At 36.1% G+C, this 23,547-nt stretch overlaps 1 protein-coding gene across 6 annotated transcripts in view; it reads left to right on the top strand.

The window, feature by feature from the left end:
- The first annotated feature begins 446 nt into the window (after window positions 1-446).
- Window positions 447-23,547, top strand: part of LOC105479144 (synaptonemal complex protein 1) — a 127,901-nt gene continuing 104,800 nt past the window's right edge. Inside the window, exons 1-11 of one of the 6 annotated variants that reach the window (XM_071076317.1) lie at window positions 447-1,113; window positions 1,743-1,880; window positions 2,880-2,964; window positions 3,507-3,550; window positions 3,716-3,769; window positions 4,821-4,985; window positions 6,008-6,075; window positions 6,990-7,063; window positions 21,053-21,111; window positions 22,310-22,379; window positions 22,980-23,053. In XM_071076317.1, coding sequence (XP_070932418.1) covers window positions 1,773-1,880; window positions 2,880-2,964; window positions 3,507-3,550; window positions 3,716-3,769; window positions 4,821-4,985; window positions 6,008-6,075; window positions 6,990-7,063; window positions 21,053-21,111; window positions 22,310-22,379; window positions 22,980-23,053 — 801 coding nt within the window. In that variant the 5' untranslated portion in view covers window positions 447-1,113; window positions 1,743-1,772. Of the gene's footprint in view, window positions 1,114-1,143; window positions 1,333-1,385; window positions 1,596-1,742; window positions 1,881-2,153; window positions 2,382-2,879; window positions 2,965-3,506; window positions 3,551-3,715; window positions 3,770-4,820; window positions 4,986-6,007; window positions 6,076-6,989; window positions 7,064-21,052; window positions 21,112-22,309; window positions 22,380-22,979; window positions 23,054-23,547 lie in introns of those variants that run through there. The other 5 variants (XM_071077369.1, XM_011736961.2, XM_011736963.3 and 2 more) reach the window with 5 other exon arrangements.

Here is a 23,547-nt window from a genome sequence, read left to right as displayed (position 1 = left end):
GGTGGTTCAGGCGATTCTCCTGCCTCAGCCTCCGAGTCGCTGGGACTACAGGCGTGTGCCACGTGCCTGGCTAATTTCGTATTTTTACTGGAGACGGGGTTTCGTCATGTTGGCCGGGCCGGTCTCAAACTCTTGACCTCAAGTGATCCGCCCTCCTTGGCCTCCCAAAGTGCTGGGATTACAGGAGTGAGCCACCACGCTCTTGAAATCTCTAGTGTCATCTCTTGCCATTTTCTCCACTTAATCCTTACACAGTACGCTTCTTGGGCTTAGTCATACTAATCTCTCTTACAACTCCAAGGCCTTTGCTAGCCTTCCGTCAGCCAGCAATACTCTTTTCCCATTCCCTCTCCTTCTCCCCCTTCTCCCCGCTCTCCCCCCTCACTCCATTCTCCCCGCTGTCCCCCATTTCCTCCCTCTGCCCCCTTTCTCTCCTCTGTCTCCTCTCTCTTCTCTCTCTCCTCTCTCTGTCTCTTTGAGACACAATCTGGCTCTCTTGCCCAGACGGGAGCCAGTGACAGGATCATTAGCTCACTGCAGCCTCTATCTCCAGGACTCAAGCGATCTTCCCCTCTCTGCCTTTTAAGTAGCTGGGACCACAGGTGCGCGCCACCACACCCGGCTATTTTAGGATAGGCAGGGTCTCACTACGTTGCCCAGACTGGTCTTGAACTCCTTCCTGGGCTCAAGCAATCCTCCCGCTTTGGCCTCCCAAAGTGTTGGGATTACAGGCGTGAGCCAATAGCCCGCCTAGCCAACTCTCCATTCACTCATTCTTATGTGAAGCAGTAACAGAACCATACCACATGTGTGGAGCTTCTCCTGACTCCACAAGCCACCGTGAGAGCCACTTTCCCTACGTCCCTATCATAGGAATCACCCTAAATGATTATACGACTTTGTAATTGTTTGCCCATCTGTTTCCTTCCTAAGATTGTGGACCTCTTGGAGGGCAGAAATGGATTTTTCACTCTCAGCTTCAGTCTGTCATAGCGCCTGACATTTTCCCCAGCATTCTTCCACAACAGAAGCCTAAAGAACGTCCACTCCAAGGAAATACAGAATCCGGGAAGGAATTGTTCCTAGCGAGAAGGGAAATCTCGCGAGATTCAGGTCCTGGGAGCCTGGCAAGCCCACGCAGCGACGGTTATTTAGCCGTTGAACTGCCAGCCGCCCGGGGCCCACGCGCTCCGGGCCGCTCAGCCTGAGCGATTTCCCGCCTTTTCTGAGGTTCTGAGGCGGGAGCTATTGGTTCTTTCTGTTGCCCTCATAGACCATAGGTAGCAGTTCGCGTGGGCACGGAGCCCACCGTTTCCCGCTAGTTCTTCAAAGGTGAGGGCAGGTGCCCCGAGTTCTTTTCTTGGGGACTGAGCCCAGAGCGGGGCGATACAGTGCTACTGCGCCTCCCCGCCGCAGCCCGCCGCCGTTTTCTTTTGAATAGTGGTCCAGGAACTTAAGACAGTTCCTCCTGGCGATGTGGTGGAATTTACCAGGGCAGGAGAAGGGAACGGGCTTGCTTTTCAGGCCAGCGTGGCGGCGGGCGGTGGGGCTAAAGGGAGAAGGAAACGAGGGTTTATCCCTTTGCCCACTCCGCGGTAAGCGACCTTGTAGGGCTCCACTGTAGCGAGAGCCCCGTGGATTCCTTTTTTTTAGCCATTTAGTTTGTAAACATCACTTTAAAGAATACATAGTGTATTCACGGCACACGGTGAAAAAAACTTTCCTTCCCCTCCCGCCCCCAGGGCAGTAGATATTTACAACCGTAACAGAAAATGGAAAAGCAAAAGCCCTTTACGTTGTTCGTACCACCGAGATTAAGCAGCAGTCAGGTGTCTGCGGTGAAACCTCAGACCCTGGGAGGAGATTCCACTTTCTTCAAGGTAAATTTCCATGTGACTCTTAATTGGACTCTTCTTAACTTTAGGGAAATGAAGAAAAGTGTACTTTCTTCCTGGTGGTGTTTTATAATTATTTCTTCTCAATAAATGGTGTCATTTACCCAAGAATTTTGAATCCCATTGCTTTAAATGAACAGTGAGCATTATTATGTAGGCATCATTCATTTAAATAATAACTGCTGCCGTAGAACTCTGCATACATAGTGGAACCTGCTTATTTTAATCCTCCTTCTTCCCGTATTTGATTCGAGGCAACTTATAGGACAGATACTACAAGGCAGTAGAATATGTTAGGAGAAAATTAGGAAAATTATCAAGAAAAATGAGGACTATTTGGACAAATGCCTATATATGAGTAATAATTCGTGTTGTGACTGGGCTTCAGATTTGACTCTGAGCTTCCTAGTGGATAGGACAAAGAGGGAAATTCATTTGTGTAATGGAGTTATCATTGGATAGGAGGAATTATACCAAGTTTCCCAGGTGAAACAGAGCTTTAAAAAAATTATTTTAAAAAATTTATCATCTGGATCCTTATATTGGAGATGCAATGATGCAATGAATATTTTACTTGTATATGCTGTAAAAAAATTCTTGTTGCTGCTATAGGCAATAATATATTATTAAATGCTATTGAGTAAAGACAATCTTTAATTCTATCAAGGGAAATCATAAACTGAAGCAATCTGCTAATATTATTCTATACTACTAGTTAGATTTACTGTTATTCTTGAATACCTACAAAGCCATATATTGAGTAATTTATAGTTTAGCTTCATCTTACAAGTGGAAATATCTAATTAGAAGTTTTTCTTTGTTTATATAGAAAACGCATTTGATATTTTAAACATGTATGTACGTTAAAGGATTTGCAATTATAGTGACCTCTTTAAGCAGGTGTATATTACATATGTATATATTACACTATTAGTATCAGAGTGGTATGAAACAGCATATTTAAGAACTTCTTTGTGTCTCTAGAGTTTCAACAAATGTACTGAAGATGATTTTGAGTTTCCATTTGCAATGACTAATCTCTCCAAAAATGGGGAAAACATTGATTCAGGTAAGAGCCTGGAAAAGCAGTGTATCAGCTTATATGGAAACATTGTGTTATATATATCGCTAGTTATTGAAAATATAACGTATTATATCAGTATTATTGACACAAAAGCTAGATATAATACTTAATATAAAAAATAAGGCTGGACACAGTAGCTAACACCTGTAATTCCAGCATTTTGGGAGGGAGCTGAGGGAGGGGGAATCACTTGAGGCCAGGAGTGTGAGACCAGCCTGGGCAACATAAGGAGATCCTGTCTGTCCAAAAAAAAAAAACAACAAACAAACCCCACCACCCCCAAAACTAGCTGGACGTGGTGGCATGTGCCTGCAGTCCCAGCTACTTGGGAGGTTAAGGTGGATCATTTGAGCCCTAGAGATGGAGGCTTTGAGGCTACAGTGAGCCATGATGGTGCCACTGCCCTCTAGTCTAAGCAACAGAACCAGACGCCCTCTCTCTCTCAAAAAAAGAAAAAAAAAAAAAAGAAAGAAAGAAAGAAAAAAAGATGTTGGCATATTTAATACCTGTCGTCTTTTATCTTGCAGATCCTGCTTTACAAAAAGTTAATTTCTTGCCCATGCTGGAGCAGGTCAGTTAAGCATAGTACATACAGATATAACCTGTTTAGGTAATGAACTGCTTATTTGAAGAAAACAGTCTTTAGTTATTGCATTACTAGTCTTCTGTATTTAATTGTTATTATTTGGAAGCTCTTATCAGAAGTATTTTCTTATAGAAACATCTATTTTTTTAGGTTGGTAATTCTGACTGTCACTATCAGGAAGGACTAAAAGACTCTGATTTGGAGGTCAGAAGATTTTCCATTCATATTAAATTTCTTCTAATTGGAATATAACTTATTACCTATATGTATATTTCTTTTGAAGCTTCAAAAGGATTATTATTTGGTTAATGTTTTAAGATATATCCTTTAAAACCTTTTTTCCTGCTTCTGTATTTTTTGGGTTATGAAAGTTCCATTTATGTAGAGGCAATTTCGTTTTAGACCATGAAATCAAGAGGAGGGGAAATGGGTACTGTACGTGAAAAGTATAGTATCAAGAGAGTATTTTACAAAATCAGCCTTTAATTAATACATGAAATTGACTGGTTGGCTGGTTTATTGTATAAGGAATTTGTAGGACATGCTATATACTTTTGATTTTAGTTATAAAGATATTTCTTATTTATGGCATATAGATGTCTTTAAAATGAAGAGAAATTCCACAGCCTGGTAAGGTACTAGATATTTGTTGCTGTGATTATAGTACCAAACAGTTTAAAATATATAGAACTTATTTATATATTTTTATAAGAAAAAGTTATCAACCAGCAGAAATTGATGTGATTAAAAATTTCTGATATTTACAATATAATGTGGATTTAAAAGAAGGCAGGAAATCTATCTAAAACATCAGACTTGATGAAAATTATATCTTGTGTTCACTTTTATTTTTCTTGTCATTATATTTTAAACTTCATGTCCTTTAGTGAATCTTCAAACTGTTTGTATAATCAAAGTGTTTCAAGACCATTGTTAAGATTTATAGATTTTTATAGTTTGATTTATTTTAGCTTTTAACCAGCCAGATCCTCTCACTAACTAAAATATTTTTATGGAGCCATTTCATTTTATTCAGCAAGGTATAATTTAGTCAAATGACCAATAACTTTAATGAAGTAGTTAATATTGCCTTAGTAGTTTAACAGAGTTAATGTGGCTTTCAGTATGCTATTAGTGCTTAAATTGAGGGAACATTTGGTCTCAACTATTAGTATATGGATATTTTCAGTAGGCAGCCGTAGTTTGGTTATATTAGAATTTTGAACAATTAATTTTTGAAAACCTATTTTAATAGAATTCAGAGGCATTGAGCAGAGTGTATTCAAAACTGTATAAAGAGGCTGAAAAGATAAAAAAATGGAAAGTAAGTATAGAAGCTGAACTGAAACAGAAAGAAAATAAGTTGCAAGAAAACAGAAAGATAATTGAAGCACAGCGAAAAGCCATTCAGGAACTGCAAGTATGATAAAATTTTGAATTGTAAACATAGTATAGTAAATCTTATCATAATACTGTTGAAAGTAGAGTATTATTTGGGATAAATTGGATTGATCTTGTTTTCGTGATGAATATTTTAAGGATAATGCTTTTTAAAAGTTACATCAATACTGGATACATTTTAACTTTAAGAATGAGCATAGAGGACAAGTTGTATAATGCTTAGTGCAAATGATTAGGGAAATAATAAACCACTTTATATAAAAATTGATTTAATGATTCTAATTTTTATAAAGAGTTTCAATTTTTATTCCTATTGATGTTTTATATAAATATATTCTCTTAGAGTACAATAGTTGCAGATAACACTTTAAATTTTAAACTGTGTAACTATTTATTTATTTATTTTTTTGAGAGAGAGTCTCCCTCTGTCACCCAGGCTGGAGTGCAGTGGCACCATCTCAGCTCCCTGCAACCTCCGCCTCCCGGGTTCAAGTGATTCTTCTGCCTCAGCCTCCCAAGTAGCTGGGACTACAGGCACCTGCCACCACGCCCGGCTAATCTTTGTATTTTTAGTAAAAACGGGATGTCACCATATTGGCCAGGCTCATCTTGAACTCCTAGACCTTGTGATCTGCCTGCCTCGGCCTCTCAGAGTGCTGGGGTTACAGGCGTGAGCCACCGCGCCCGGCCGAAACTGTGTAACTTTTTGTGTAGCATAAAGTGAAAAAAATGTTAAAATGTGACATTGTGTTAGCACAAAGATAAAACATTACTTCAAAATATTTAGAGAAGATAATATTGCATTAAAATATTGTTGAATGTTTTTTGGAGATGATTTAGCCATCTTTATTTTAGATTGATGAAGGCCATATTCTTAAAGGAAATCATAAGCTATTACAAAAATGTTTCATTTTTATGTGGAAAGAAAATAATTCTTTTAGACTATTGTGCATTAGTAAAGAAATACTGCTTAATGATTATATTCATGTTTATTTTTGCTAATAAGCAAAATGTGATGAACTGTTCTGTTTTATAAATTAGTTTGGAAATGAAAAAGTAAGTTTGAAATTAGAAGAAGGAATTCAAGAAAATAAAGATTTAATAAAAGAGTAAGTAGTAATTTAATGAATTTGTTCTTTCACATTTTTTATTCCAAATTTACTACTAAAATAATTTTCAAAAACGTATTGAGCACTTTCTATATGTTATATAATATGAATTTATAAGTAGAATTATATCTGAGTGCTATGGAAAAAGGAAGACATACATTCTTGTGTTTGGCAAACTGTGGTCACTGACTAATAGCTTCCTTTTTAAAATGTCAGGCATCAGGAATAAACATTCCTTGGTGTCAAAAAAGATGCCTGATAATTCTGTATCTGCAACTACCTATGTATGTTGTCTGTTTCACTGCTGCCTTGAGTACAGTACTTACAAAATAGGGCTTAATTTAGTTCCAAGTTAATTCTTACTCAAATTCCTGTTTTTGAAAATGTAACAGTTTATTTCTACAGAAAAATGATAAGTTAGAAAATTAAGTCTAACTGCCATATGTGTTAGTAACTTCAAGATAGTCACAGGTCTCATTATTCACATAATGAATGCCTAATCAGAAAGTTACCTTATTTTGTGTTTTGAAGGTTAGACATATATTAATTTGTTAATGAATGGCCCAACCTATTCTCATTATTTTCCTTAGGTAAATCTAGACCTGTCTACTGAAAATTTATTGATAGCAACTTGGGTAGAAACTTGTTAAGGAGCTGTCACTTTTATTTGTTTATTTTAGTGGCCAGTTACTAGAACTTTTACTTTTAAAGGGAGGCAATTACTAAATCATCTTTGCTAGTAGTATAGTCAACCCACTGTTTCTTCATATAGTCATTTATGAATAACGTGATATATACCAAATATTATAATATTTTAAAAATTTCTTAAAAATTGTAACAATATATTTCATAACACAATGTGATTTTGCTTTGGAATCGGATTACACACAGGCAAACTCTTTCTTTTGTTTCAGGAATAATGCCACAAGGCATTTATGTAATCTACTCAAAGAAACCTGTGCTAGATCTGCAGAAAAGACAAAGAAATGTAAGTATCTTTCTTGTTTTATGTGATTTTATTCATTTATTTTACTGGTAGAGGTGGAGAGGGGAAGAAATTGTCTTTTTAATTTTTGGAACCAATTCTGATTTGAACAAATTATATGTGCCTCAGACTATTTTTATGTAAGTAATAAGGAGAGTCACAGTTCTTTGAGTTTTGAAAGCTCAAAAATTTTTGAAAGGTAATATATGTCAAAAGGTATATTCTTGGTATTTATAGTTAATCCTGGTTTCAGGTAAGGTATGATTTTGAGACTAATCTTTGTCTGGAACAACTAGGAAATTCAATCAAGAATAAGATACATAGCCATGCTCATAATAGAAAATAGCAGTAGAGGCTTTGCTAAAGCCATTGTATTTATGAGCAGTGGTGCAATGTTTATATTCAATCTAAATAGAATTATCAAATTTTTCCTAAAGAAACATTCTTTTGAAATATTATAATATGGTTGTGTTGTGTATGTGAAAGAACAGTGTAAAAATTTTTAAGCATGTTTTCATTTTTTTAAATTGTAAAGTAGGATTTTTTTCCCATTTTGATGAAAAAAAAATGTGTGATTTTAAAAAATAATAGTCTTTATTTTTGCCATAATTTGACACTGACTTTACTTTGTTTCTGCCAAGAATCCATTGGGAAATACTGTCTGCCTGCTTTTTCAGGATAGTCTCTATTTTTCTTCGGTAAAAATTTTAATTTGTATCATGCAGCTTACTACTTAACAGCTTGGGCTTAAGGATTAGACAGCCTGTGCTCAAATTTAGACTTTCAGTCTTTGTCCACCTGGGGAGCTTGAATAATTTGAGTAAATTATGTAGTCTCTCTGTCACTCTGTTTATTAATTAAATGCCTCTTAGTATTGTCCTGAGAATTAAATGTTAATAAATATGCTTAGAACAGTGCAAAGTGCTCAATAAATGTTGGGTATTTTATTATTATTATTATCGTTATTTCTAACATTGACTGTTAGGTGTTTTATTCTTTTTTTTTTTTTTGAGATGTAGTTTCGTTCTTGTTGCCAAAGCTGGAGTGTAATGGTGCAATCTTGGCTTACTGCAACCTCCGCCTCCTGGGTTCAGGCAATTCTTCTTCCTTAGCCTTCCGAGTAGCTGGGATTACAGGCACGTACCACCACGGCTGGCTAATTTTTTGTATTTTTAGTAGAAACGGGGTTTCACCACGTTAGCCAGGCTGGTCTTGACCTCCTGACCTTAGGTGATCCTCCCATCTTGTCCTCTCAAAATGCTGGGATTATAGGCTTGAGCCACTGCGCCCGGCCAGGTTTTTTATTTTTAGTCCCTGCCTGTAGTACCTTGCTTTTTAAAACTATATATATCTTCCAGAATGTACCATGCCACTACCAGCTCCTCTGCTATATCCTGTGTATTCAACATTCAAGATTAAATTTTTCTGCCTAGATATAAAAAGTGGTGAAAAGTACAGTGATAGGGTAAAAGGATAGTGCATTGGCTATCTTGCAGAAAATAACTTGGGTTAGAGAGACAAGTCTGATAGTTCTTTCTTTTTTTTCTTTCTTTTTTTTTTTTTTAGATGGAGTCTCACTCTGTGGCCAGGCTGGAGTGCAGTGGCACAATCTCGGCTCACTGCAACCTCCGCCTCTCAGGTTCAGGTGATTCTCCTGCCTCAGCCTCCTGAGTAGCTGGGACTACAGGCACCTGCCACCACGCCTGGCTAATTTTTTTGTATTTTTAGTAGAGACGGGCTTTCACCATGTTGGCCAGGATGGTCTCCATCTCTTGACCTCGTGATCCACCCGCCTCAGCCTCCCAAAGAGCTGAAATTACAGGCGTGAGCCACTGCGCCTGGCGATAGTTCTTTCTTACATTTAGTTTTTAGCTAAGTTAGAGATCAGATGGTGAGGAAGGTTTAGAGAACCCAACATTTTTCAAGCTTGTCTCTTTAATAGACTAAAGTTGAGGTATGTCTTGATGTGACATGTGGAAAGTTTTTTTTTTTTAAAGTCTTGATACTTGCCTTATTATTAGTGTAAACTCTATACAGATTCTTGCCTTAAGTTGTTGACCAGTCTTTTTGTTATTGTGGTGCTTTTTTCTTTCTTTTATTCATTCATTCAATATTTTTTTTAGTGCCTGCTATGTCACGAAATCTTCTAGATGCTGATGAAAAACAGCAGTGAACAAAGTCTCTACTCTTACAAGAGTATATATTCCATGGTGTATATGTGCCACATTTTCTTTATCCATTCTGTCATTGATGGGCATTTGGGTTGGTTCCAAGTCTTTGCTATTGTAAATAGTGCTGCAATAAACTTGTGCATGTGTCTTTATAGTAGAATTTAATCCTTTGGGTATATACCCAGTAATGGGATTGGTGGGTCAAATGGTATTTCTGGTTCTATTTCCTTGAGGAATCACCACACCGTCTTCTACAATGGTTGAACTAATTTTACACTCCCACCGACAGTGTAAGTGTTCCTAGGCTGGGCACAGGGGCTCACGCCTGTAATCCCAGCACTTTGGGAGGCTGAAGCAGGCAGATCACGAGGTCAAGAGATCGAGACCAGCCTGGCCGACATGGTGAAACCCCATCTCTGCTAAAATACAAAAAAAATTAGCTGGGCGTGGTGGCACACGCCTGTAGTCCCAGCTACTTGGGAGACTGAGGCAGGGGAATCGCTTAAACCTGGGAGGCAGAGGTTGCAGTGAGCTGAGATCATGCCACTGCACTCCAGCCTGGCAGCAGAGCAAGAGCTCTTCTCAAAGAAAAAAGTTCCTATTTCTCCACAGTCTCGCCAGCATCTGTTGTTTCCTGACATTTTAATAATCGCCATTCTAACTGGCGTGAGATAATATCTCACTGTGGTTTTTGATTTGCATTTCTCTAATGACCAGTGATGATGAACTTTTTTTCATATGTTTGTTGGAAGCATAAATGTCTTCTTTTGAGAAATGTCTGTTTATATCCTTTGCCCACTTTTTAAATGGGGTTCTTTTTTTTCTGTAAAAGAATGAGTTCACATCCTTCGCAGGGACATGGATGAAGCTGGGAACCATCATTCTCAGCAAACTAATACAGGAACAGAAAACCAAACACCAAATGTTCTCACCCATAAGTGGGAGCTGAACAATGAGAACACATGGACACAGGGAGGGGAACATCACACATTGGGGCCTGTCGGGAGATGGGGGCAAGGGGAGGGAGAGCATTAGGACAAATACCTAATGCATGTGGGGCTTAAAACCTAGATTATGGGTTGATAGGTGTGGCGAACCACCATGGCACGTGTATACCTATGTAACAAACCTACACATTCTGCACATGTATCGCAGAACTTTAAAAAAAAAGAGTATACAGTCTAGTGAGGGGGGAGGATACAGATCATAGTGAATAAATAAAATGTATGTTAGGTGATAACTGCTTAAGGAGATAATATTTTGGGACAGTGTGATTGGGAAGTTTTTTCTGATTAAGTGACATTGGGTAGAGACCTGAATAAAGTAAGGGAGTGGGCCATCTATTTTGGGAAAGAATATTTCAGGCAGAGGAAGCAGTTAAGTGCAAAGTCCCTGAGATGAGAGCCTGTTCAATCTTTTCAGGTCACGATAATGAGGTCACTGTTCTGTATTTCTGATTCTGTATGTATTTTTCATCTTTTTTCTCACTGTACTCCACTCAGGATACTTTTTTCTTTTTTTTTTTTTTTTGGGGGCGGGGGGTGGTCTCACACTGTTGCCCAGGCTGGAGTGCGGTGGTTCCATCTTGGCTCACTATAAACCCCGCATCCCAAGCTCAAGCAATCTTCCTACCTCAGCTTCACAAGTAGCTAGGACTACAGCCGCACAAAACCAGGCCTGTCTAATTTTTGTATTTTTTTAGAGATAGGATTTCGCCATGTTGCCCAGGATAGTCTCAAACTCCTGAGTTCAAGTGATCTTCCCACGTTGGCCTCCCAAAATGTTGGGATTATAGGTATTAGCCACTGCCCTGGCCCACATAATTTCTTCTAACCTCTCTTCCAGTTTACTGATTTTGTATTTAGTTACTTCTTGTCTGTTTTAAAATTTATCAGTTGATGTCTTAATTTCTGTTACTGTATTTACTGGTTGAGTATTAGCTGGTTCTTTAAAAATTTGTAGGGTCACTTTCCAGAATTTTAAGTTCTTTGCTGACTTTTTAAAGCTCTACTTTTTATCTCTATGAACATAATAAACATAGTTGTATCCAGTAATGCCAATGTCTGGAATATCTTGGGGTCCATTTCTGAGATTTTTTTCCCATAGATCCTAGTTTTATTGGTTATCTCATCAACTATCTTAGGTAATAATTATTAATTTGAGACTTAGAATGGTTAAATTTTCCTAGTTCATTGAATGTTCAGCAATTCTGGATTATGTCCTGGACATTTTGAATATTATGTTGTGAGAATCTGAGTCCTCTTCAGATTTCCTAGAGAATGTTTGTTTATTTTCTAACAGGCAGTCAGCTCACTTAGGTTCATAATAGGTTCTGTCTTGCCTTTTCAGTGTGGGAGTTCCAATATCAGTTCAATTTTTAATGCCTTTGCTGTGCTGCCCCTGGATCTGTTTAATGTATGCTCTACTCAAGTATAGTTCTGGGTCTACTCAAGGATAGTTCTGGGTTTTATGTAGATTCCAGTTTGCAAAGCTTTTGTCCCATGCATATATAACCTCTCCCATTATCAACATACCTCACCAGAGTGGCACATTTGTTACAACTGATGAACCTACATTGCCACATCATGATTGTCCAAAGTTCATAGTTTACATTAGTGTTCACTCTTGGTATTGTACATTCTATGGGTTTGGACAAATATATCCCCCATTATAGTATAATACAGAATAGTTTCATTGCACTAAAATTCTGTGTTCTGCCTGTTGATTCTCTACACCTTACCCTGGTAACCACTGATCTTTTAACTGTCTCCATAATTTTGCCTTTTCCAGAATGTTAGGTAGTTGGAATCCTACAGTATGTGGCCTTTTCAGATTGGCTTCTTTCACTTAGTAATATGCATTCAAGGTTCCTCCATGTCTTTTCATCACTTGATAGTTCATTTTTTAAGCACTGAATAATATTCCATTCATTGTTTGCACATACCACAGCTTATTTATCCATTCACCTACTAAAGGACATCTTGGTTGCTTCTAAGTTTTGGCAGTTATGAATAAAGCTGCTATAAGTATCCATGTGCAGGCTTTTGTGTGGACATTTTAAACTCCTTTAGGTAAATACCAAGGAGCACAATTCCTGGATCATATGGTAAAAGTATGTTTAGTTTTGTAAGAAACTGCCAAACTGCCTTCCAAATTGGGTGTACAATTTTTATTTCCACCAGCAGTGAGTGAGAGTTTCTATTGTTCTATACTCTCACCAGGATTTGGTGTTGTCAAAGTTCTGGATTTTGGCCATTTGAATAGGGGTGTGTATTGGTATCTCGTTGTTCTAAATTGCATTTCTCTGATGACATATGATGGGAATCTTTTCATATGATTATTTTCCATCTGTATGTCTCCTTTGGTAAGGTGTCTGTTAAGGTCTTTGGCCCATTTTTAAATCAGATTGCTTATTTTCTTATTGTTAGTCAACAATAAGAAAAAAGACTTAACAATTTTGAGTCTTTGTGTATTATAGAAAACAGTCCTTTATCAGATGTTTCTTTTGCAGACATTTTCTCCCAGTCTGCAGCTTGTATTCTCATTCTCTTGACATTATTTTTTGGAGAGCAGAAGTTTTTATTTTTATTTATTTTATTTATTTATTTATTTATTTATTTATTCATTTATTTATTTTTTGAGACGGAGTCTCACTCTGTCGCCCAGGCTGGAGTGCAGTGGCCAGATCTCAGCTCACTGCAAGCTCCGCCTCCTGGGTTCACACCATTCTCCTGCCTCAGCCTCCCGAGCAGCTGGGACTACAGGCGCCTGCCACCTCGCCCGGCTAGTTTTTTGTATTTTTTTAGTAGAGACGGGGTTTCACCGTGTTAGCCAGGATAGTCTCAATCTCCTGACCTCATGATCCGCCCGTCTCGGCCTCCCAAAGTGCTGGGATTACAGGCTTGAGCCACACGCCCGGCGAGAGCAGAAGTTTTTAATTTTAATGAAGTCCGGCTCATGAATTATTTCTTTCATGGATTGTATCTTTGTTATTTTATCTAAAAAAAAAAAAAGTCATTGTGATACCCAAGATCATCCAGGTTTTCTCCTATTTATCTTGGAGTTTTATGGTTTGTATTTTACATTTAGGTCTATGATACATTTTTAGTTAATTTTTTTTAAGGTTGTAAGATCCGTGTCCAGATTTTTTTTTTTTTTGCATGTAGATGTCCACTTGCTTCAGCATCATTTTTTGAAAAGACCATCTTTTCTCTATTTTATAGCTGTTACTCCTTTGTCAAAGATCAGTTGACTATTTATTTGGGTCTATTTGTTACTCCCTTGTCAAAGATCAGTTGACTATATTTATTTGGGTCTATTTCTGGACTCTCCATTTTGTTCCTTTGATCTCTTTGTCTCTTTTCCCCACTAATCCCTCACTATGTTGATTACTGTAGCTTTATAGTAAGTCTTGAATTTGAGTAGTATCAGTTCTCCAACTTTGTTCTTCTCCTTTAATGTCGTGTTGGCTCTTCTGAGTCTTTTGCCTCACCATATAAACTTCAGAATCAGTTTGTAGATATCCACAATATGACTTGCTGAGATTTTTACTGGGATTGCATTGAATCTGTAGATCAAGTTGGGAAGGACTGACATCTTGACAATATTGAATCTTCCTATCCATGATCATGGAATATTTCTCTATTGATTTAATTATTATTTGATTGTTTTCATCAAAATTTTATAGTTTTCCTCATATAACTCTTGCACATGTTTTGTTAGATTTGTGCCTAAGTATTTCATTTTTTTTTGTATACTAATGTAAATGGTATTGTGTTTTCAATTTCAAATTCCACTTATTCATTGCTGGTGTATAGGAAAATGATTGACTTTTGTATAGTATATTGACCTTGTATCATGCAACCTTGCTGTAATTGCTTATTAGTTCCAGGATTTTTTTGCTGTTGATTCTTTCAAATTTTCTGTACAGACAGCTATGTTATCTGTGAACAAAAATAGTTTTTATTTCTTTATTCTCAATCTGATTCCATTTGTTTCCTTTTTTTGTTTTATTGTATTAATTGAAACTTTAAGGACAATGTTGAAAAAGAATGGTGAGAGGGGACATCCTTGCGTTGTTCCTGATCTTAGTGGGAAAGCTTCTAGTTTCTCACCATTAAGTATGATATTAGCTATAGATTTCTGTAGATATTCTTTATTAGGTTGAGCAAGTTTCCTTCTATTCCTAGTTTACTAGGAGTTTTTATCATGAATGGGTGTTGGACTTTGTCAAATAATTTTTCTATATCTATTGATATGATCATGTAATTTTTTTAGCCTGTTATGTGATGGATTACAATAATTGATTTAAAATGCTGAGCCAGCCTTGCATACCTTGACTGCATTCCATTTGGTTGTGTGTTGTATAATTCTTTTTATACTTTATTATTATTATTATTATTTTTTTTGAGACAGGATCTTGCTCTGTCACCCAGGCTGGAGTGCAGTGGCTTTTCACAGGCATGATCATAGCTCACTATAGCCTTGAACTCCTGGGCTCAAGTGATCCTCCTGCCTCAGCCTCCTCAGTGAGGCTGAGACTATAGGTGTGTGCCACTGCACCCAGATAATTTTTAAAATTTCTTTTTAGAGATGGGATCTTGCTGTGTTGCCCAGGCTAGTCTCAAACTTTTGGCCTCAAGCAATCCTCCCACTTCAGTCTCCTGAGTAGCTGGAATTGGGATTTTAGGTGTGGGCCACTGTGTCGGCTCCTTTTATACATTATTGGATTTGATTTGCTAATATTTTGTTGAGTATTTTTGTATCTGTGTTTGTGAGAGATTATTTGTCTGTAGTTTTCTTATAATATCTTTGTCTGGTTTTGGTATTAGGGTACTGCTGGCATCATAGAATGAATCAGAAAATATTCCCTCTGCTTCTATCTTCTGAAAGAGATAGTAGAGAATTGGTATAATTTCTTCCTTAAATGTTCATAGAATTCACCAGTGAAGCTGGCAGGTCTGGTGCTTTCTGTTTTGGAGGGTTATTAATTATTGACTTAATTTCTTTAATAGATATAGGCTTATTCATATTGCCTATTTTTAATTCTGTGAGTTTTGGCAGTTGTGTCTTTTGACAGTTGGTCCATTCCATTTAGGTTAGCAAATTTGTGGGCATAGAATTGTTCATAATATGTCTTCATTTTAACATCCGTGGGGTTTGTATTGATGTCTCCTTTTTCATTTATGTATTAGTAATTTGAATCTTCTCTCTCTTTTTCTTAGCCTGGCTAGAATTTATTGATTTTATCAATCTTTTCAAATAACCAGCTTTTGGTTTCATTGATTTTTTAAAATTATTGATTTTCTGTTTTCACTTTCATGGTTTTTACTCTAATTTTCATTACTTCTTTTCTCCTTCTTAGTTTGGATTTAATTTGCTCTTCTCTTTCTAGTTGCCTACAGCAGAAATTTAGATGATTGATTTCAGATAGTCTTTTCCAATTTATGCATTCAATGCTATAAATTTTCCTCTCAGTTTTTCCTGTATCCCACAGATTTCGATAATGTGTGTTTTAATTTTCATTTAGTTCAAAATATTTTTGAATTTCTCTTGAGATTTCTTCTTTGACTCAGGTGGTATTTAGAAGTGTCTTGGTTAATCTCCAGGCATTTTGTGATTTTCCAGCTATCCTTCTGTTATTTATTTCTGGTTTAATTCCATTGTGATCTGAGAGCAGATACTGTACAATTTATAATCTTTTAAATTTGTTAAGGTGTGTTTTATGGCCCAGAATATGGTCTATCTTCATGAATGTTCCATGTGAGCTTCAGAAGACTATGTATGTTATTGTTGGATTAAGCAGTCTGTAGATGTCAAGGTGATTGATGGTTTTATTGAATCCAACTACAGGTTAAGCAGCCCTAATCCAAAAATCCCAAATCTAAGATACTCCAAGATCCAATTGAGTGCCAAAATTGATGCTCAAAGGAAAATGCTCATTGGAGCATTTCAAATTTTGGATTTTCAGATTGGGGATGCTCGACTGGTAAACACAATGGAAATATTCCAAAATCTAAGAATCTGAAATCTGATATATTAATTGTTCTGGTCCCAAACATTTTGGATAAGGGACACTCAACCTACATGTCTTACTGATTTTCTGCCTGCTGAATCTGTCCATTTCTGATAGAGTTGTTGAAAGCTTCAGCTATAATAGAGGATTAATTTATTTCTCCTTGCAGTTCTACCAGTTTTTGCTTTATGTATTTTGACACCGTATTGCTAGACCTATACATGTTAAACATTGTTATATCTTCTTGGAGAATTGACCCAAAAGCATTTTATTATTATTTATTTATTTTTTTGATACAGAGTGTTGCTCTGTCACCCAGACTGCAGTGCAATGATGTGATCACAGTTCACTGCAGCCTTGAAATCCTGGGCTCAAGGGAATATCTTACCTCAGCCTGTTGAGTAGTGGGGACTATAGGTGTGTAGCACCATGCCTGACTGATTTTTCTATTTTTTGTAGAGGTGGATTTTGCTATGTTGCTAGGCTGGTCTTGAACTCTTGGACTTAAGTAGTCCTCCATCCTCAGCCTCTCAAAAGTACTGGGATTACAGGCATGAACCACTGTGCTCAGCTGTAAAAGCATTTTGAAATGGCCCTCTTTGTATCTGACAACTTTCCTTGCTTTGAAGTTGGCTGTGTCTGAAATTAATATAGCTACTCTTTTTTATATGATTATTTGCCGTCTGTATGTCTCCTTTTGTAAGGTGTCTGTTAAAGTCTTTGGCCCATTTTTTTAATCAAGTTGCTTGTTTTCTTATTGTTGAATTTTAATCAACAATAAGAGAAAAGACTTAACAGTATTTGAGTCTTTGTATATTATAGATAACAGTCCTTTAAAAGATGTTTCTTTTGCAGACATTTTCTCCCAGTCTGTGGTTTGTATTCTCATTTTCTTGACATTCTCTTTTGTAGAGTGGAAGTTTTAAAATTTCTTTTGATTAGTGTTAATATGCTTTCTTGTGATTAGTGTTAATATGGTATATCTGTATCCATTTACTTTTATTCTAGATGTGTTTTTACATTTAAAGTGAGTTTCTTATAGACAGCATGTAGTTGGGTATTGTTTTCTGATCCACTCTGACAATCTCTTAGTCGGTCATTTAGACTATTGTCATTCAAAGTGATTATTGATATAGTTGGATTATTATCTACCATATTTATTACTGTTTTTCTATTTGTTGTCCTGTTCTTTGTTCCTATTTTTGTCTTTTACACTTTTTATACTATTTGTGGTTTTAATTGAGCCTTTCCTGTGATTCCATTTTCTCTCCTTTCTTAGAATATTAGTTATACTTCTATTTTTACTTTTTAAAGTGATTTCACTAGAGTTTGCAATATATATTTACAGTAATCCAAGTTCACTTTCAAATAACCCTCTACTGCTTCAAGGTTACTATGGGTACCTTATAATTCTTTCCTCCCATCTTTTATTTTTTTCTTTTTTTTGGATACAGAGTCTTGTTCTGTTGCCCAGATTGGAGTGCAGTGGTGCCATCTCAGTTCACTGCAACCTCCACCTCCCGGGGTCAAGTGATTCTTGTGTTTCAACCTCCTGAGTAGCTGAGATTACAGGTGCCCACCACCAAGCCCGGCTAATTTTTGTATTTTTAGTAGTGACAGGGTTTTGTCATGTTGGGCAGACTGGTCTTGAACTCTTGACCTCAAGTGATCCACCCTCCTCCGCCTGCCAAAGTGCTGGGAATACAGGCTTGAGCCACCATGCCTGGCCTCCTCCCATCTTTTGTATCATTGCTGTCATTCATTTCTTTTATATAAAGCATAAATAAGCATTTATAATCTAATACATTGTTGCTATTTTTTGTTTTGTTTTGTTTTTTTGAGGCAGAGTCTCATTCTGTTGCCCAGGCTGGAGTGCAGTGGCATGATCCTGGCTCACTGCAACCTCTGCCTCCTGGGTTCAAGTGATTCTCCTGTCTCAGCCTCCTGAGTAGCTGGGATTACAGGCATGTGCCATGACACCCTGCTAACTTTTGTATGTTTAGTAGAGATGGAGTTTTGCCATGTTGGCCAGGCTGGTCTCAAACTCCTGACCTCAAGTGATCCACCTGCCTTGGCCTCCTAAAGTGCTGGGATTACAGGCGTGAGCCACTGTGCCCGGCCCGTTGTAGATATTACTATTTTTGACAAACTTATATGTTAGACCAATTAAGAATAAGAAAAATAAAAGTTATTTAGCCTTCACTTATTTCTGCGTTGATGCTCTTTTTTTCTTTCTTTCTTTCTTTCTTTCTTTCTTTCTTTCTTTCTTTCTTTCTTTCTTTCTTTCTTTCTTTCTTTCTTTCTTTCTTTTTTTTTTTTGGTAGAGATGGGGTCTTGCTATGAACTTCTGGCCTCAAGTGATTCTCCCACCTCAGCCTCCCAAAGCACTGGGATTACAGGTGTGAGTCACTGAGACCAGCTGTTGCTCTTTTTTTTTTTTTTAATAGAGATCTGAATTTCTAAACCATTTTCTTTCTCTTTAAATAATTTCTTTTAACATTTCTTGGAAGGCAGGTCTGCTGGCAACACATTCTGTCAACTTTTGTCAGAGAAAGTCTTTATTTCTTCACTTTTGAAGGATAGTTTCTCAAATTACAGAATTCTGTGTTGCTTTTTTTTTCCCTCTCAACATTTTAAATATTTTACTCCATTCTATTCTTGCCTGCATGGTTTCTGAGGAGAAGTCAGATATAATCTTTCTTTTTGCTCCTCTATAGGTAAAATGTTTTTTTCCTCTAGCTTTATCTTTGATTTTCTGTAGTTTGAATGTAATATGCATGGGTATAGTGTTTTTGGCATTTATCCTGCTTTCTGTTCTCTGAGCTTCCTGGATCTGTGATTTGGTGTCTGACATTAACTTAGGGGAAATTCTCAGTCATTATTGTTACAAATATATTTTTTTTATGTTCCTTTTTTTCTTTCTTCTCCTTCCGGTATTCCCATTCACAACTACTTTTCGTAGTTGTCTCACAGTTCTTGGATATTCTGTTCTGTCCTTTCTAGTCTTTTCTCTCTTTGCCTTTCAGTTTTTGAGGTTTCTGTTGAAATATCTTCAACTTCAAAGATTTCTTTCCTCAGCTGTGTCTAGTCTACTAATAAGCCCTTCATTTATTCGTTTTATTTTTTTTTAGAGACAAGGTCTTTCTATGTTGTCTAGGCTGGTCTCCAACTCCTGGCCTCAAGTAATCATCCTGCCTGAGGCTTCCGAGTGACTGGGATTATGGGCCTGAGCCCCCACACCCACAAGCCCTTCATTTCTGTTACAGTGGTTTTGAGCTGTAGCATTTATGTTTTGAGTCATTCTTAGAATTTTCACCTATCTCTTTAAATTGCTTATCTATTCTTGTGTGATGTCTACTTTATCCATTAGAGCCCTTAGTATATCAATCACAGTTGTTCTAAATTACTGGTCTGGGATAATTCTGACATCCTTAATTGTATTGGAGTCTGTTTCTGATGCTTGCCTTGTCTTGTCTTGTCAAAGTGTATTTTTTGCCTTTTAGTATGCTTGTATTTTTATTGTTTTGGATAGCTACACATGATGTACTGGGTAAAGGAATTGTTGTAATGGGCTGGTAAAGTATAGGGGGAGGAGTGTTCTATAGACCTGTGGTTAGGTCTCAGTTTTTCAGCAAATTTTTGCCTCCAGACTATGAACTTCATAAATACTTCTCAGCCCTTGCATCCCGCTCCTCCTTAGATGGGACGGGGTGGGTAGAGTGGGCTGCAGTTGGGAATTTCCCATTTTCCATGTGGAAGGCTAGAGGGGGATGGAGTTGGATATTTTCCTTACTTCACATGGAGGACTAGAGCTGTCTGGAATTGGGTATTTCCCTTCCCCCAGGTTAGTTAGGCTCTGACAAATTTCCAACAGATTTTTCTCTCCCAAGGGAGGCCTTGTTAAGAACAGGACACATTGGCATAGTTCAAAATGGCTTTTCCTGCCAGAAGCACAAGGGGATGTTTTTCCTATATTCATTGTGAGAAACCTGGTAGAGCTCCAGAAGGTAAAACTCACAAGAATCTGGGCCCTCTCTGATGACTGGTTCTCCATAGAGGTTTTATTATTTTTATTTTTTTGAGATAGAGTCTTGCTCTGTTGCCCAGCTCACTGCAACCTCTGCCTCCTGGGTTCAAGCGATTCTCATGTTTTAGCCTTATGAGTAGCTGGGACTGTAGGCATGTGCTACCATGCTCGGAGAATTTTTGTATTTTTAGTAGAGATGGGGTTTTACCACATTGACCAGGGTGGTCTTGAACTCCTGGCATCAAGCAACGTGCCAACTTCCGCCTCTCAAAGTGCTAAGATTACAGGCATGAGCCACCACACCCAGTTTCCACAGAGTGTATCTCTCAGATTTGTTTACACTGAATTTCCAGCAGTGCATCAATTATAGTTCAGGTTTTCTTTCCCTGACTCTGGTGCCCACAGAGTTTTCTGCTCATGGGTTTCTGCCCTGGTAAGTTATGATTCTCTCTGTGTTTGCCTGTCTCTCCAATTTTGGGGTAGTTTGCCCTGCGACTTTACTTCTCTTAAGATTTGAGAAGAGTTGTTAATTTTTTAGTTTGTTTAGCTTTTTACTTGTCGTTAGGATGGAGCAGTGACTTCTAAGATTCTTCACATCAGACTGGACCCAAACAACTTTTGATGCAACTTAAAAAGACCCAGTAATGATTTAGATAACCCAATGTTCATCATTAACACAGAATTTTAAATATTTTAATGTTTTCCGGAGGCATTTTGAGCATTATCTTGTTGATATCTTATTTTAAAATTTAATTTTGAAATTTTTATATTAACAACAGATGAATATGAACGGGAAGAAACCAGGCAAGTTTATATGGATCTAAATAATAACATTGAGGTGAGTGTTAATGAAATCTGAGTATTTTAAACATAGAAATTTCTAAGCAAATTATAGTGATTACCACAAAGATATGGACAACTATTCTTACTGAAAAGATTATTATTTATTTGTTGATATATTATTGTATCACTAATAAAATTCCTAAGGTTCTATACTATGAGCATTAATGTTTTGTTATGTAGTAGCTTTTTGATTTATATGTTAGTGACATCACTTAATTTATCAAATATTTGCTGACTCTTGTCAGAAATCAGCACATTGTTACATATAACCATTAATTTGAAAACAGATAAAGTATTATTCATCTGTGTCTGGCTTCTGTTTACCTTTGTTATCTCGTCTCCTGTCATTCTTCACTTTGCTTTTCTGCTATAGTCACTCTTTTATGTTTCTCAAATTTGCTAAGCTCTTTCTGATGGTGCTTCTTTGAATTTGTACCTTTTCTAGAACTTTTATATCTAAGGTCTTATGCACATTTCTAAAGTTCATTTTTCTTTTTTTGTTATTCTCCCCTTAATACTTTATCTAAAATTTCTATTTGATTATTCTATATATATCCACCTCATTTAACTTTTCTTAAGAGCACATAAAGCTACTTGGCATTTATTTGATATATATATGTGTGTGTGTGTGTGTATTTGCATTCTTTTTTACACTTTATTATAAGTCCCAGTAGGGTAGAGACTTTGTCTTCTATCCCTATTGCCTAAAACAGTTCCTGGCACATAATAGGCACTCAGTAATTAATTAATTAATTAACCTGATTTTACAAAGCAAGATTTGTTGAAAGCTGAATGAACACATGCTGCCAGATGATGGAAGTGTAACTTCGGATTCATGTTGAGAGGCCTCACTTTAGTGGAGAAGACATAAATAAATAAGCACAAATAAATATGAAATTACAGATTTTGATACATGCTATTAAGTAAATGGCTGGTGTACCAACAATCCATTTGCTGCTGTTTTGTATTGTATAACATGTTGCCAGTGCATTTAAGCATTTGGGAAACTAACATAAGGCCCTCTTAATACATTTTTAGTAAGTAATTCAAATTACAATTTTTAATTATTCCAAATTGTGTGGTTTTAAATTTAATGATCACATGATACAAATTTGATAATATTTTCATAGTTTGAAGAAAGCTATTTGAAAAAATCTAAGTGTGATTCTTAAAAGTTAAACTTTATATTTCAGAAAATGGTAGCAGCTTTTGAGGAACTTCGTGTGCAAGCTGAGAATTCCAGGCTGGAAATGCATTTTAAGTGTAGGGATAGGGATCTTACTTAATTTTTATATTACTGTTTTGCTATTTATATTTTTATTGGATTCCATTAATGTTTTCATCTCTTTAGCCTGATGCTCTCAACTATTTTCTATTTTCTTTATTTCTGTTAGCCCTCTAAATCTTGTGGAATGTGGCAGGGAATTAATATTTGTTAAAAATAGTTTTGGGCTTTAAAACTGTGTCTTTCATGAAATCAAACTAATTTTATTTTTTTTAGAAATGTGATTTGGTCTCTTTTTACATATCTTGGTATAGTATGCATGTTAAAATAATTTTATATATATCATATTATATATACTTAAAGCCTGTTGTTTCAGATTAGTGTGTTTTAGAGAATAAACTTTTATATATAAGAATTGTAAAATTTTAGGTTATTATAACTGATATTATTTATATTTAGTATTTTACTAAACAGAAAATAAGGAAGAAAACAGCAATTTTAACCCATTACAAACTTTTAGAGTTTAATATAATTTAGAGATAAATAAAGAGGTGAAATAAACTTTTAAATTTTGTTTGTAATAGAAATGTGATACAAATATGTTATGACATTACAGTATATTTGTTTTATTTTTAAAGTAAAGGAAGATTATGAAAAAATCCAACACCTTGAACAAGAATACAAGAAGGAAGTAAATGACAAGGAAAAGCAGGTTTTTAAAAAAAAAAAAACTCTTTGTATTCTTTATATTTGCTAATTCATTAAATACTTAAAATTTCAAAAGAAGTTTATATTTGCTGAATGTATGATAAATTCCTATGAGAGAATTTTAGTATTATACATATCTAAATATTTAACCTTTAGATTCACTTAATTTTTGTTGACTCAAATATGTACTCACTCTAGCTTTTTTTGCGTTTTAATCAATTATTCTATAATATTTATATCAGTAATAGGATATTGCCTCAAAATATATTATTTTGTGAGAAATTTTGTTCACACAAAAACTTCATAAAATGTATAAATGATCATTGACTACTCAACTTACATTTTGCAGTTTGTTTTGAAATGTGCTATTCATAATACCAATGAAGAGGAACTAAAATATTCTGTTGCTTCTTTCTTTTTTCTTTTTTAGCCTAAGAAAACAAGACACAGATGCTTTTTTATATTAATGTCACGTAGTGGAAGACTTGAAAATGTTAA

The sequence above is a fragment of the Macaca nemestrina genome, chromosome 1 (assembly GCF_043159975.1).
Source record: "Macaca nemestrina isolate mMacNem1 chromosome 1, mMacNem.hap1, whole genome shotgun sequence".
In the NCBI taxonomy this organism is placed as follows: Eukaryota; Metazoa; Chordata; class Mammalia; order Primates; family Cercopithecidae; genus Macaca; species Macaca nemestrina.
The sequence above is the reverse complement of the archived record's forward strand: the minus strand, read 5'-3'. Positions and strand labels throughout refer to the sequence as shown.